General features: G+C 38.3%; 2 protein-coding genes across 3 annotated transcripts in view; one reads left to right on the forward strand and one right to left on the reverse strand.

Moving 5' to 3' along the window:
* The window catches only part of CEP57L1 (centrosomal protein 57 like 1), a 55701-nt gene extending 47918 nt beyond the window's left edge, over positions 1-7783 (reverse strand). For both annotated transcript variants that reach the window (XM_037159029.2, XM_053664911.1), the window contains exon 1: positions 7316-7783. The gene's annotated coding sequence lies outside the window, so the exon portion shown is untranslated. The remainder of the gene's footprint in view (positions 1-7315) is intronic.
* Positions 7784-8259: 476 nt separating this feature from the next.
* SESN1 (sestrin 1) overlaps positions 8260-14948 on the forward strand; it is a 112254-nt gene continuing 105565 nt past the window's right edge. Inside the window, exon 1 of the mRNA XM_053664908.1 lies at positions 8260-9070. Within this exon, the coding sequence (XP_053520883.1) occupies positions 8795-9070 (276 nt within the window). The 5' untranslated portion in view covers positions 8260-8794. The remainder of the gene's footprint in view (positions 9071-14948) is intronic.

The following is a 14948-nucleotide window of genomic DNA, read 5'->3' on the forward strand; positions in this document are numbered from 1 at the left end:
ACAAGAACTCTCATTTGTTGCTGGTGGGAATACAAAACGGTACAGCCACTTTGGAAGACAGTTGGGAATTTCTCAGAAAGCTAAACATATGATTACCATACGATCTAGCAATTGTGCACGTATTTATTTATCCAAATAAGTTGAAATTTTAGGTCCGTGCAAAACCGGGACACAAATGTTTACAGCAGCTTTATTCATAAATGCCCAAAACTGGAATTAACGAAGATATGCTGAGAAAAGTGAATAAACTGTGGTACATGCATACAATGGAATATTATTCAGTGATAAAAAAGAAATGAACTATCAAGCCATAAATATAGATGGAGGAACCTTAAATGTGTATTATGAAATGAAAAAAGACAGTCTGAAAGGCTATATACTGTATGGATGCAACCATATGACATTCTGGAAAAGGCAAAACTATGGCGACATTAAAAAGATCAGTGTGTCCCAGGGATTCAGAAAAAGAGACAAACGTATGAATACATGAAGCACAGGGGACTTTAGGGCAGTAAAACAACTTTGCATGATATTGCAATGGTGGATACATGGCATGCATTTGTCAAAATATATAAAATGTACAACACAGGGTGACCCCTAATGCAAATTATGGACTTTAGTTAGGAAAAAGAAAAAAATCTAGTCCAATTCACCTCATTTCACAGATGAAGACTCTGAGCCACAGAAAGATCAAGAGATTTGCCAAAAGTTATACAGAAAAAGAAGAGCACAGAGTATAAGCAACCACTTATGGATAAAGTTCGCAAATAGGGCTGTGATGGATGTCAGGAGTTACTTTAGCCTTGTTAATGTTTGAGATGGACTACCATTAACAGCTAGACTGTTGAGATTCTCTGATACTAGGACACATATAAGGTATTTTAAACACATTTAAACACAATAAAGGTATAATACTAAAGATAAAGAATTCGGCTTAAGTCCATTCTTCATTTTAAAAACAAATGTAAAGAAGCTAGACAACTGGAACTGATGAAATGGCACCACAAGAAAGCAGAAAGCCTGTCTTTAGGGAAGGCAGAAGAATGAGTATTTGAACTCTAACTTGGTATCTGAGCTCTACACTTGGTACAAAAAAAATCTGTAATGAGAAAAAAGCTCTTACACTAATATCCCCCATTTACGGCATACCCAGCCTTTTTTCGAGGAACTGGTAGAGCACTGAAAATAAGAAAAGAACACAAGCTTTGTCAGGAGGGATGTTTTCCTGTCCTAGCTCTCCCATTTAAGCAGCTATGTATTTTGGTGAAAGTCGTTTAAACTCTTTGGCCCTCAATTTCCTTACTTGTGAAAATGGGGATAAAAATATCTATTTCATAGGGTTATCATGAGGCTTTACAAAATCCACATACATCATGGCATAATACAGGCACAGAGTAAACACACTGCATATTAATCATTAATAATAATAACTATCAGATTGTGTGTGTGTGTATGTGTGTGTTAAACAGAGGTCCCAAAATTTTTCTGAATCAGATAGGACATAGGAAAACAAAGAAACAAATGCACAAACAGAAGAAATGGTGCCAACCACTTAAGTGCATTATATACATCATTTTATGGAGTCTTCTTAAAAAATACATTATTTTATGAGGTAGTCAGCCAGTGGGTCAAGTATTTGGGGAACATCTGCTATGTGTGAATCACTGAGGCCTACGGAATATAGTGGTAAAAAAAAGACAGAGTCCTTGCTCTCGAGGAGCTTATATACTCTTGTGGAAGAACACACAATAAACATAGAACATATAAATACATTTAAGTGGATAACTGAATTGCTTCGAAAAGATTATAAAGTGTAATAGGTATTCTATTTTACCTAGAATGGTCAGGTTAAGACAGGATAGGGATTTTGAGATGAGTCCAAAACAGTGAGGAAGATAATCACGTGAAAATCCTAGGTAATAGTACTGTGAGTAGGAAAAAGAGCACAACACATGCAAAGATCCTAAATTTGATACACTCAGAGATCACAGATATAACAATGGATAATACTATGTACTGTAACTTAAAGCTGAGGAGCCCTGTCGTGAGCATCATTCCAGACTCCAAAAGGTTGCCCGTTTGATCCCTGGTCAGAGCACATACGGAGGCAACTGATCTATGTTGCTCTCTTACACCCATGTTTCTCTCTCAAATTAAGAAGCATGTCCTTGGGTGAGGATTAAAAAAGAAATAAAATAAAGAAGAAAATGGGGTTTTAGAAAGGCTAGCAATCTATAAAGTAAAGGGCAGAGGCACAGATTTGAAGGTCTAACTCCAAAGTCAACAGTCTCATGGAAATGCTATGTTACTTCTCCTCAAAGTTAGCAAAACATCTTAACCTGTTTTCAGCCATGGAAAAATCCTGTTTCCCAAATGTACTTATGATAAATGTCTAATCACAATGTCATACACCTGAAACTAATATAATATTGTATGTCAACTGTAATGGAAAAATAAATTTAAAATTTTAAAAATCAGTTACAACTGTTCCACTTCCTTATACATTTCCCCTCAAGATTGTACTTATGAAAATTTACCAACCTAAAGAAGTTCTTCAAAATTCCATAACATCTATTACTTTATTTGTTGCAGCAAAAGTAAGGCAGATGTTATTAAAATAAGAACTCTAGCCCTGGCTGGTGTGGCTCAGTAGATTGAGTGCTGGCCTACAAACCAACGGGTCATCGGTTGGACTTCCATTCTAAGGCACATGCCTGGGTTGGAGGTCAGGTACCCGATGGGAGGGCGTGCAACATGCAGCCACACATTGATGGTTCTCTCCCTCTCTTTCTCCCTCCCTTCCTCTCTCAAAAAATAAAGAATAAAATAAAATAAATAAAATCTTTAAAAAAATAAGAACTCTAAATCCAACAGTATAAGACTATATTACAGTAAACAAAATGTTATGTGATTGGTTAATTAAGTTTCCCCAAACCACACATTCTTTTAATATATAGATATGCTAGTGATGATTTATGGTGTTTTTAATAATTTCTATAACAAAGCTGAAGACAGAGTCCTTGCTCAGAAATATAATCTCTTATGCTGCTGTTTTAGGAGTAAAATTCTAATTGTCATAGTTTTATTTATAGTAACTTTCCCCAATTAAACCTTAAAGTGCAAACCATTATTAAAGCTAAGTTGCAAGCTTGAGAAAACTATAAGAATCTTATTATAAAACCTTAGAGAATGCTAACAACAATAGCATTTTTCTCTTCAATGATAAAGCATTTTACAAATGCTTCATTAATCTCATATTCTATCTATAGAATGTTCTATCAAATATTAATATTCTATCTATAAATATTAATATTTAATAAACATTTCATTAATCTCAATCAAGTTGAAGGACATACTACTTTATATAAAGATGCTCATTTAAAAAATACTGTTCCCTAAGAGCCAATTCATGCCAAATGCTAATCTAAAATCTTTGCAAATATTATCTGATTAAATCTTCACACCAGTCCTGGGAAGGTAGGTACTATCGTCCTTTAACAGGTAAGAAAACTAAGACTATCTCATCTCCCACATCCAAAATTAGTGAGGTGAAACAACTGACCGAAATCACACTGCAAGTATGAATACAGTTGGAATTCAATCCCAAGTTTCTGTGACTCCAAAATCCATGGTCTTCTCATAATTTGAACCTCTAGCTGGGTTCACAACAGCTGGGGTTTCATGTACAGAAGCTGTTCAGCAGTATTAAACATGATTAACATATTCAAACCTGGACTTATTATCTTTCCATCCCAAGGCTGGTCTACTCTGTATAGTTCCTATTCTGATTAACAGAAGGAGTTACTCTTCATCTGATAAGTACTCACCCGGGCATTTTCATTTTCTATCTCCTACATCCAAATAGTCACTGAATGTTGTTGATTCTACTTCCTTCTCTCATAATCTCTCATACAGACCTTTAGCTACTATGCTATCTCTATCCCTTACTGTTAAGCTAAGTTTTTTAAAAAATGGCCTATAATCCACAAACACTGTATTCTTCTTAAGGGTAGTTCTTAAGGGCAGCTTCTTATGTATGCTGCTGTATACTTAGTGTCAATCACAGAACTTGTCCATAATAGCTTTCCAATAAATACTGAACACAAGGAATGCAAATATCTAGCTTCCATCCCTCCATTCCCCTGCAAGTGCCATGAAAAAGGTCCCTGATGAATTTCTGATAGGAAAATTGCATTGTTTTCATTATTAAAACTCAGATTCTCTGAGGTTGACAATGGAAGAATATCCACATGCAGAACTTAGGAGTTAAATCCATTAGTTTAAAATGCTCTTGCCTTATAATTATTGACTCCTTTACGTCTTGATACAGCAAAGATAAAGTTATAATATTTAAATAAGACTTTAGCAAGGCTGGAGGATAAGAAAAGAGAAGTGTAGACACCAAAAGGAAACTAGGCAGTGAGTCTGAAAAGTCAGGATTTTGTCTCTGGGGCGTTTAGACCCCATTCTATCCCAGCCCCTGATCTACCTTTCACTGCTGAGCACTGCTTAAGCTCCCACCACATTCCCTCCTTAGAGACTAAGACTAGGAAAGAGAAGCTCAGAGAGATCCTGACTTCTATCCATCCCCACTTAAATCCCTTTATCCAAGTCATAGCTTCCTGACCTGGAACCTACTTTTCTTGGTAAAGGTTGAACAAGAAAAATGCCAGGCCTTTAGGAGAAACTCCAATCCTCAGGCATCATCATAATTTTACCCTACAGGCCACCCCAAATCGATCAATCTTTACCTCAATACAGCACAGCAATTCAATATTTATATGGGAATATATGCCAGATGCATATATTCTATACTGCAATAGGAACTACTATCAAACCATCTAGAAACTTTAGCTTTCTAGACATATTGGTAGCATTCTGTATATTTACTAGCCATTCCTTTTTGAAGTTCTCAAATCATTTGGTTGCCCATCTCCTGATTACTGGCCTTCTCTGGTTAATTTCAGACTACCCTGGCTTTTTTCTTATTATGCATCCTCTCCATAGCCAACAGCAGTTAAGAGTTAGCTTTGGATCAATTCTACCTTTTTCTTTTTAAGCTATGTGAGGATAACAGTATATGCAAAGCATTTAACACAGTGCCTGAAACATAGTAAGCACCTAGGCATAGTAACATAAAAGCAAAATAAAACAAAATATTCCAATAGGCTGTTTCTAAATACATTATCTCTCGTTCAGACTTTGTTGCTGAGCTTAAGATCAATGTACTCCATATGATGCGGGACCTAGGAAAACTTGGAAATAAGATTATCTTCTGAGAACTATGTATAATGGACCAAATCGGATATATGGAAAGTTAGCTTAGAGACACAGACTGGCTCTGAGACCACAAACTAGGCTATAATATACATGCTTTAACATATTTAAAGAAAATATTTTCATCAAACAGATTTGTCAGGAATGAAAAGAGAGAAAAAAACAACTCAAAAGGCAAAAATGGAGGCAAGTAAAGCTCTACTGTGGCAGTTCTCATAGCTCACGTAGATGGAGGGGTAGGGATGAATTTGAGGGGTATTTGGGAGATAAGATTTGACAGGACATAGTAATAATCTGACTACAGAGTTAATTTGGCTATAGATGAAGGACAGGAAGAAATCAATAATGCTTAGGTTTCAGATGATCACAAATGGATGGTACTATCCTTAACTGAAAAGGTACTACCTTAACACAAAAACGTATCAGATTCACGGGAGAAGCCTGCATTTGGTTTTAGGCATTGGAGTTTGGGGCCTTTTGAGATACTGAAGAAGAAATATCAAGGAGGTAAATATATATGAAGGCTAAAAGGGAAGCTGGATGGAACTATATAGTTAATAGTCATAGATGGTGCTGAAAGAATGGGTATGGATGAGATCAGATTCAACTACACAGTGAAAAACAGACTCAGACTTAAAAAGTTACCCTACCCTTTGTGGGTTGGACAAAAGATGATGAGCCCAGAACAAGAAAGGAATGACTTTTTTGCTCATCTGTAAGAAATCATAAGAAGTTCTCATTTTTAAATTCTATTTTAAACTGGTAGCATTAGAATGTAGCAAGGCTTTCCAAATAAGACCAACTGTTTGAAATTAGAAATCTGGCCAAGGATAGGTCACTTTGGCCCTGGCTGGTGTGGTTCAGTGGATTGAATGCTGGCCTGCAAACCAGTCACCAGTTGATTCCCAGTCAGGGCACATGCTTGGGTTGTGGGCCTAGTCCCCAGTGGGGGATATGCAAGAAGCAACCACACATTAATGTTTCTCTCCCTCTCTTTCTCCTTCTCTTCTCCTCTAAAAACAAATAAAATCTTAAAAAAAAAAAAAAGATAGGTCGCTTTCAGCATCTATCTGGAAAATTGGTACTACCTGTCTCTTTGCAGCTTCAGAGTACATCAGTACACAGAAAGGTACCCTTCCCAAAATACACGATTGGGCTTATTGCAGCTTCCTGAAAATACTACCTCTTTCTTATTTCTGGGCCTCACTATATGCTATTCTTGTCGCCCTCTCTTTGCCTGGAATGAGAATTTCCCTGACTTTCTGAGACTGGGCTAAGTGATCTTTTTAGCCATCCCAATGATATCATGCAGTACTGTAATTATATGTTTAACCATTCATTTCTCTTAGATAGGGGTTGTGTCTTTTTCACTATTATACACTCAGAACCCCAAAAAGCTAAATTTTTTAAAACACATCTATTCTGCAATGTGAAGAACTAAAATCTAATTTGGTTATCAGTTAACTGATGATCTTTCAGAACCACAAATTTCTTTAAAGGAGTGATTTAAAAAACAAACAAACAGTACTGTGTAAACAAATGGTTGAATACTTTAAGTAAAATAGATTTTCTTACGGGTCTTTTTTCACATAGTAACCTTAAACCCTGGAAAAATTCATGCCAGGGAATGCTGAGTCTCATACAACTCGCTTTCCAAGCCCTGCTTGGGATGTCATTTCACCGAACAAATAAAGCACAGAATACCCCTCATGCAACGTCAAAGGTGCAATTCCACTGGGGTGCCCTCATTCACCCCGCACGAGACCACCAGAAAGGGCAGAAGCAGAGGCAGCATCCCGCTGGCCTGGCCCTTGCCGTTTCCCCCTGACCCTGAGACTGGCCACCTTTTCTAAATCCTCGCCTACACGCCGTCGGGCTTGGGCACCTGGACCAGTCTTTCCTACGCAAATTACTGGGAAAAATCCCTGGACTAACAAGAACAGCCCTAGATGGTTTCGCTTCCAAAATCCCAGAGGAAATGGAGGAAGGGAAAATCCTATCAAGGGAAAAGTGGCAGCCGAGGCTACAGTTCTCTCACCAAGCCGACGCTCTCAATCTCGGGGAGGGCTAACCGTAGCGTAGCAGGCCGTTGCAGGAGCTTCTGGTGTCTGTAGTTTCCGTCGCAAACAGAACGCGCCAGCAGCCTCAAAAACTACATTTCCCAGAAGTCAATGAGATGACACCTTACATTCTAAATTAGGGATTTGGCCTAATAAAGAGACCGTCAGTATTTTTAGGCTAATCTTAAAATTAGGTTAAGTTTCTTCCAGGAATGTGTCTTCGCCCTCTTTGCTGTGCTTGTTTTATCTGTGAAAGTTACAGTACTTCAACTCATCCTGTTTTTTTTCCTCCTCCTCTAGTCCACAGAACCTAAACGGTACAGAAAACGTCCCACGGCGCAGGCAATCTTCCAGGCGCATGCGCCCTTCTCTCTAGCACGTAAGCGTAGCACCCAGCAAGGGTTGGCGGTTGTGCGCGGACCTCTGGGGATCCGGAGGTAGAGAGCGAAGGGCGGGGCTTTTTTCCAATGGCTTTGCCTCAGCGGGTCGCGTCTGCCAGGGCGGGGAAGAGGGCGGTAGGGCAGGGACTGCTCCCGGTGGAGCCGGGCGGGGAAAGGGGAGGGGCTGGGGGTGAGGACCCCATCTCCCCTCCTTGCCCCCGCCCTGTGGGACGAGCCCCACCGATGGGGCTGGGCGAAGGGGCGGGCTCTACGCCGCGGGCCCAGCGGCTCTGCTAGCGCCGAGGCCCAACCCCGCACTCGAGGATTGCAGGGAGACCCGGTGCTCATCTGGTTTAAAGGGCGGTGGACGAGGACGCAGAGATCGGAAAAGAAACAGTATCTACTCCAGGGTCTTGAATCGACCGGGCAGGTGACGCTTTCCTTACTCGTCGCTGCCGAGACATGGACCGTTGGAAGCTGTTGCCCTCGGGAGCGCCTTGATCTTCGGCCTTGGCGGCCAGTGAACCGGGGTTCGGCGAGCTTTCCCAGCCAGCGTCCAACCCGCCGCCTAGGCGCAGGGAGGAGCTGCGGAGGGCGGGGACTGGTGCCGGGGAGGGGCGGGGTGGGAACGCTCCAGAGAACTGGGTGGCTGCAAGACAAAAAAAGAAAAAAACCCGAATGGCTGGAGGGCGTTCAACTGTTACCAGCCTTTTGGGGCAGAGCACGGATTTGACAGCTCCACGACGTGAGGATATCCGCTGATCCGGCAAGACGGAGGCAGACACTTCCCTGTCCCACAAAGCCAACACTCTAAGGTTTCAACTTTCCAACTTTTTTTTTTCAGTCTGATCGGAGACTGCCCCTTCGTGTGGGAGAGGGCGAGTTCTACCTTATAGATCGTTTCAAAGATATCAATATAAAAGACACTCTGATTCCAAGTGTCACCCAGACTTGTGTTCTCATGAAGATTCGATTTCTCTGATTTTATTCTTAAATTTCTTGTATTAAAAATACAAAGTGCTTTTGGGGACATGCTAAAAGGCAACTGAAGACTGCAAAGAAAAATCTCCAGTTGTCATGGCTGAAGGAGAGAATGAAGTGAGATGGGATGGACTGTGCAGTAGGGATTCAACTACTAGAGAGACAGCACTGGAAAACATTAGGCAAATCATTTTGAGAAAAACTGAGTATCTTCGTTCGGCGAAAGAGACACCTTGTCCATCGGACGGGTTTTCAAATGCTGTTTCTTTGGATGGGTTGAATAAGCTTCTTGCTCATCTGCTGATGCTCTCTAAAAGGTGTCCCTTTAAAGATGTAAGAGAGAAAAGTGAGTTTATTTTGAAGAGCGTCCAGGTAAGGAAGAGCATTATTATTGCAATCGTTTATAAAGTGTAGTGAAATTTTACTTGCACTTAAATTCATTTTGTATTTACTTCTGTGGGTTGTTAAATGAACTCCTATTATGAATTCATTCTGTATCTTAAATTTAGAGTGTTCTGTAAAACATTGAATGTGGGACCGGAATTGCACTAGATGAACTAAAGTAAAGGAAAATTTTCAAATATGAGTAAACAAGTATTATCTTTCTAGAGAGTTGTAGCAGAAACTGCATTCCTCCTGGAAAAACACATGAAGGTTACAGTTGATTGCAAGTAAAGACTTGCTTTTCCTTATATTCATTTTTACATGTTGTTTGAAAGTGTAGCCAGTATGTTTTTCACATTGTTACAAACTGTTCTGTGTGGAAACTTTTCACATTTGAAAGCCTCTAAAATGGTAAAGGATATCAAATGTTTCCTTGTCAGCTTGTTCAAGATAATTGGCAGAACAATTTTCTCTTGTTCCTAAAAACAAAAAAATGCAGGGTTTGTTCTCTAAATGCAACCTTTATTTTTCAAAAAAAAAAAAAAAGAATTACACAAAGTAATAAAAGCCTTATGTTATCAAAGCTGACATCTTCAGATTTAAAATTTGGGCCCAGATGGAGTGTATGGTAGAAACACTTTTATGGTAAATTACTCAACCAACTTTCTCTGTTTCCTTAAATTGTTTCTTTTCATTTTTGCATATATACCTATTTAAATTGTGAATGCAACAGGTTAAACATGTTATAGTTTTCCTCCTGTTTTGTACATAATCAGTTTATCCTACTTTATTAGATTTATTAAAAGGCTTTTTTTTTAAAGGAGAGGTTGTCTTTAGATATTAAGAATGCTCAGTAACCCTCTATGCTTGTCAGTCCAAATTACTCAATCCATATGTGTTGTTCAAAGTCACAGTGTGAGTAGTTTTTAACATTTATAATTTACTTAGGTAAATATGGAAGTGAAGATTGACAGTTTTTCTATTCTGGCTTGAATTTAGTTTAAAGGAATAGAAAGAACAATCATGTCTATAAAATGAAGACTCTTCACTTCTTAGAAACACTTTGGCAATAACCATTAAAATTCATTTATCTAGAGTTACCAGAGAGGGATTTATTTTCTACATACCTGAAGTTTGCCCTTTTAAGCATCAATTATTTATCTCATAGACTATAGTGACTACAACAACTTTTTTTGTAATGGGGTCATCATTATGCACATAAACTACTGTGGTCTAGCTAAGAGTGAGTATATAAGACTATATGATCCATGGTTTTTGAATTTTTGTGTTCAATTCTATCCCTTGCTGTCAGTATACTTCACTTTGGTTTCTTCTTTAACCTTTCATTTTGCCGCTTATTTGTGTTAAAATGGGAAACCAGATAACCAATTTTGTTAAGAGTTATAGTGAAAACAAAAGTAATTAGGCTCTGGGGAGTACCGGGTCAGAGGACTATAATATAATGGTGACTGAATGGGTACTGGAGTCAGACAGATTGTGCTCAAATTATCTCCTTTATTACTGTACCACATAACCTCTGACAAGTAAGTCATATGACTTGTTTCAGCTTGGATTTCCACATCTGTAAAATGGGAACAATACTCACCTTTGACAGGAAGCTAAAGAATAAAACAAACAAGCAAACAGAATAAAAACAAAGACACTGAAATAGAGAACAAGTGGGCAGCGACCAGAGGGGAGAGGGAAGGGAACTTAAGGGGAAAAAGGGGGAGGGATTTTGAGGAACAAGTATGAAAGACACAGAGATGAGGACTGGGGGGGGGGAATGGGAGGGAGGGGGGAGACCAGGCGGGGGGTGGGGGGGTGGGATGGGAGAAATAGATTAAAAAAAAATGTACTTGAAAAGTAACTAAATAAAATTTAATATTAAAAAAAAAGAAAAAATAAAATGGGAACAATAACATAGAGCTATTGTGTAAATTAATGTGATTTAAAGTGCTCCATTATGTAGTGGATTTTTCTCTCCACTTTCATAAGTAACATATATAGATTATGTAATATAGTATATTTCAGGACTCATTCATCCTGAAAAATGATTCAAGAATCTCCTCAACTGCACAGGTCATACTCTCTTTTTTATTTCTGCCTCTATTGTACTTTATTTCTGCCACAGTGTTAACAGGCATTTTACTTATATCATGCTATAATCATGTTTGTGTGTCTGTATCCCCCCAGAGGAGGCTCTAAGTTCTCAAGAGTATTGGCTGGGATTTGGAAGCTACTAAATAAATACCCAGTAGGTGAACAAATTTATATTTGGCTTCTTTTTGTTTCTTATCAGTCTGAATATATGAAGTTATCAAATTAGGGAGTTTCCACCCCTCACATCCATCATTCAATCATGCCTTCATTCAGTGAGTGTTTATGGAACCCCAGGTGAATGCCATTCTAAGAATGAGAACCAGTGGTGAACACCTTTGACATTCTATTAAAAAGAAATAAATAATATAATTTTACATAGTAAAGGAAGACTTCTTTGAAGAGATACCATTTAAGCAGAGATTTGATAAATGAATAAATATTATCCTGGCAAAAATGAGATTTTTTGAGGGGGCATCCCAGACATAGGGAAAAATGTGTTGAGACCTCATGGCCAGAAAGAGTAGATGAGTTCTAGGAACTGAAAGTAATGCACTGTGGTGGGAGCACACAGTTTGATGGGAGTGTGAAAGCTTAAGCTCATCCTCTGGAGTCAGACCTGGCTCCAACACTTTATTAGCTCTGCAGCCTTACATAATCTCTCAACTCAGTTTTCTCATCTGCAAATTGAGGATAATGCTAGTATAGTAGTTCTGCTTCACAATGAGAATAAAAGCTTGCAAAACATAGTACAATGCCTACCACATAAGAAACGCTTGGTAATGCTAGGATTCCTGTTTTGTTTTTTTGAAAATGCTTAATTCAGTTTATTTGCAAAATAAAAATATTTTGTTTGTTCAAAACTTAACCCTTGCATCCAGTTTCTTTTTTTTTTTTTTTTTGCTTTTTTTAGTGAGATTTATTTTTTTATTTTTCAAGTACAGTTGTCTCCATTTTCCCCTCACCACTCCCCCCAACCTCAACCCCCCACCTCCCACCTTAGGCAGCCAGATAACAGAGGATCTTGTAAGCTATGTTAAAGTATGTGGACTTTATCCTAGGAAAAATGGGAAGCCTCTGAGGGGTTTGGGGCAAGGTGGTGGCATGATTCATTGTGTATTAGATGGATTGCTTTGGAAGATCTACACTATCTACCCAAAGTATCCCAAATGTAGTTGAGGGGACAAGAGTGGATGTGCAACATCAGTTAAGAGTTTATCCACTAGCCCAAAGCAAAAATGATGGTGGAGTAGGATATAGTGGAAAAAGAAGAAGTTAATGGGCTAGGATATAGTGTTTGATTGGATATAGGAGGTGAGGAAAGTAACAAAATCAAGGACAGCTTGAAAGTTTCTGGCTTTAACTACTTGGTGAATAGTTAAATCATTTCCTGAGGCAGAAGAGCAATAGAGGGTCAGTTTAGGGGGAATGATGAGTTTTGTTTTAGACATGTTGAGATTATGTTGCCTATGTTAAAGCCTGTTAGAAATAGCTAACAAAGGGATTCTGCCCCTGCTACTACTTCTGCCACTATCTCTCATTTCTCCAGACTTAACCCATCCTCTACCTTTCTATCCATCTTTCATGTAACTGCAGAGCCTTTTATCTAAAATGAAAATCTGACCATGTTACTTTCCTGCCTAAAATCTAAAATAGCACAGAATCTAAGAATTCTAGCATCTTCTGGCTTCCACTTACTGTGTTAGCCTCATCGCCCACCACTCTCAGACTCACATGGGAAACCAAATAATTCGAAGTAGTATTCCATAGTGCTTTTTCTTATTTGTTAGTAAAGCAGCAAAGGATAAACTGCCTTTACAATTGCTGCAGGTATTCCTGAAGATCCTTAATTCTTTACGCCAGCTCAGATGACTATGGTTAGGAAGGGAGGGATGGTAGGATGGATTCAACTTAAAATGGCTAAACCTGTTAAATACACACACACACACACACACACACACACACACACACACACACACACTCTAGGAGATAGCATTTTCTGTTTTTATTCCTGTTCTGAATTTATTGATTTCATATCAACATATTTAAGTCTGTTCAACACATTTTTTAGAATGATTCTGTGCCAGGCAATGTACTCAGGATGAGAAGATGGGTAAGATTTGTTTCTTGCTTTGAGCAAAGTCTTCTATTCTCATAAGAGGCTTAATTTTTTTTAATTTAATGTCATAATACCTTTTGATATGCTTGATTCCCTAAACAAATGAACAGAACTAATACATTGGCCCAATACACTAATACAGCCTACTGGTAAACCACAATCTTATATGATGCGTGTAATTAGGGCAAAATGTAAGTGTATGTGTATACATGAGAAGATTATGGCCTGGCCTGGTGGCTCAGTTGGTTGGAGCATTTTCTCATACACCAAAAGGTTGCTGGTTCAGTCTCTGGTTGAGGTGCATATGGGAGGCAGCCAATTGATGTTTCTTTCTCTCTCATCCATAAACATATCCTCAGGTGAAGATTTAAAAAAAATTATGAGGAGTAGTAAAAATAGCCAAGTACATTTCCAAGAATAATCATTTGATCATTTTCATTTGAAAGTAATTTGGTTTAAAAGAAAATTAAGACCAAGTAACAAAGTATTTAAGTGTGATGGAGGAGGCTTTCCTTCAGTGAAGTGATTGTTACACCCCAGTGAGAAATGAAACTTAAGCTGTTGAGTATGGTGTATATTTACAGTTGTTAGAGTTGCAGGTGGAGTATCCAGTTGGGGAAAATATAGTATGTAGGTGTAACAATAAGAGCATTATTCTTTTGCATAATATTGGGTTGGCCAAAAAATCCATATGGTTTTTTCCATAAAAGACACATTTTTCATTTTCATGAATAACTTTCTTTATTTGTATATTTTGAGAATGTCAGCTATCTGCTGCGTGGTATAACATTGATTGTTCTCAATTAATGTCTTGATTTGATCACTATTAACTTAACTGATCTACCCAACCATGGAGCATTGTCCTGCAAGAAATCTCCAGCATGAAATTTCACAGACCACTTTTGGTGTTTGATCAGTCACAGCACATTTTCCATACACTGCACAAATCTTTTTATGTGTTTCAGTTGTGTTCTTACCTTCCTTGAAATAATAAAACATAATATGCCAAAAATGTAGAGTACTTTTTCCATCTTCAATATTAAAATGGCTACTTAAAAATTCACCAATTTAGATAATTGGTGAATGATCTAAATTTTTTATCTAACTAGATAACTTTTTTAATGTAGGCTGACATGACAGATGTCACAATACAATGTAACAAAACTTTTTTAAATGAAGTTAAAGACAACTAAGTGTTACTAAAGCCATTGTACAGGAAAAACCAATGAACTTTTTAGCTAACCCGGTAAGTCTGGAGGTTGGGCAATTGATTCATTAACTGAACTACATTACCTTTTTGCTTCCATTTTTTTGTTCTCCTTTCCTCAATACAGCAAGTACTGTCTCTGCTCAGGGTTGCAAGATTGCTACAGTGGATACAGGCACCATGACTATCTGACTATCAGCTAAGAAGAATTTCTTCCTATGTGTCTATTGGGGAAGAAAACTTTTCCCAGAAACTCTCCAGCTTCTGTTGACTAGGGTTGGGTCCCATGCCCTTTTCTAAGACAGGCATTGGCAAGGAAATTGGGCATTTCTTCTTTTGGTTCAGACTAATCCAAATTCAGCCCCTAAGAGCCAGGGAGAACCCTACCACTTGAACAAAGAATTTCTGTTGGTGAGGAAGAAGGTTTAGCTGGGGGCTTC

This window comes from Artibeus jamaicensis, unplaced genomic scaffold (assembly GCF_021234435.1).
Source record: "Artibeus jamaicensis isolate MK-2021 breed Jamaican fruit bat unplaced genomic scaffold, CSHL_Jam_final contig_387, whole genome shotgun sequence".
Taxonomy (NCBI): domain Eukaryota; kingdom Metazoa; phylum Chordata; class Mammalia; order Chiroptera; family Phyllostomidae; genus Artibeus; species Artibeus jamaicensis.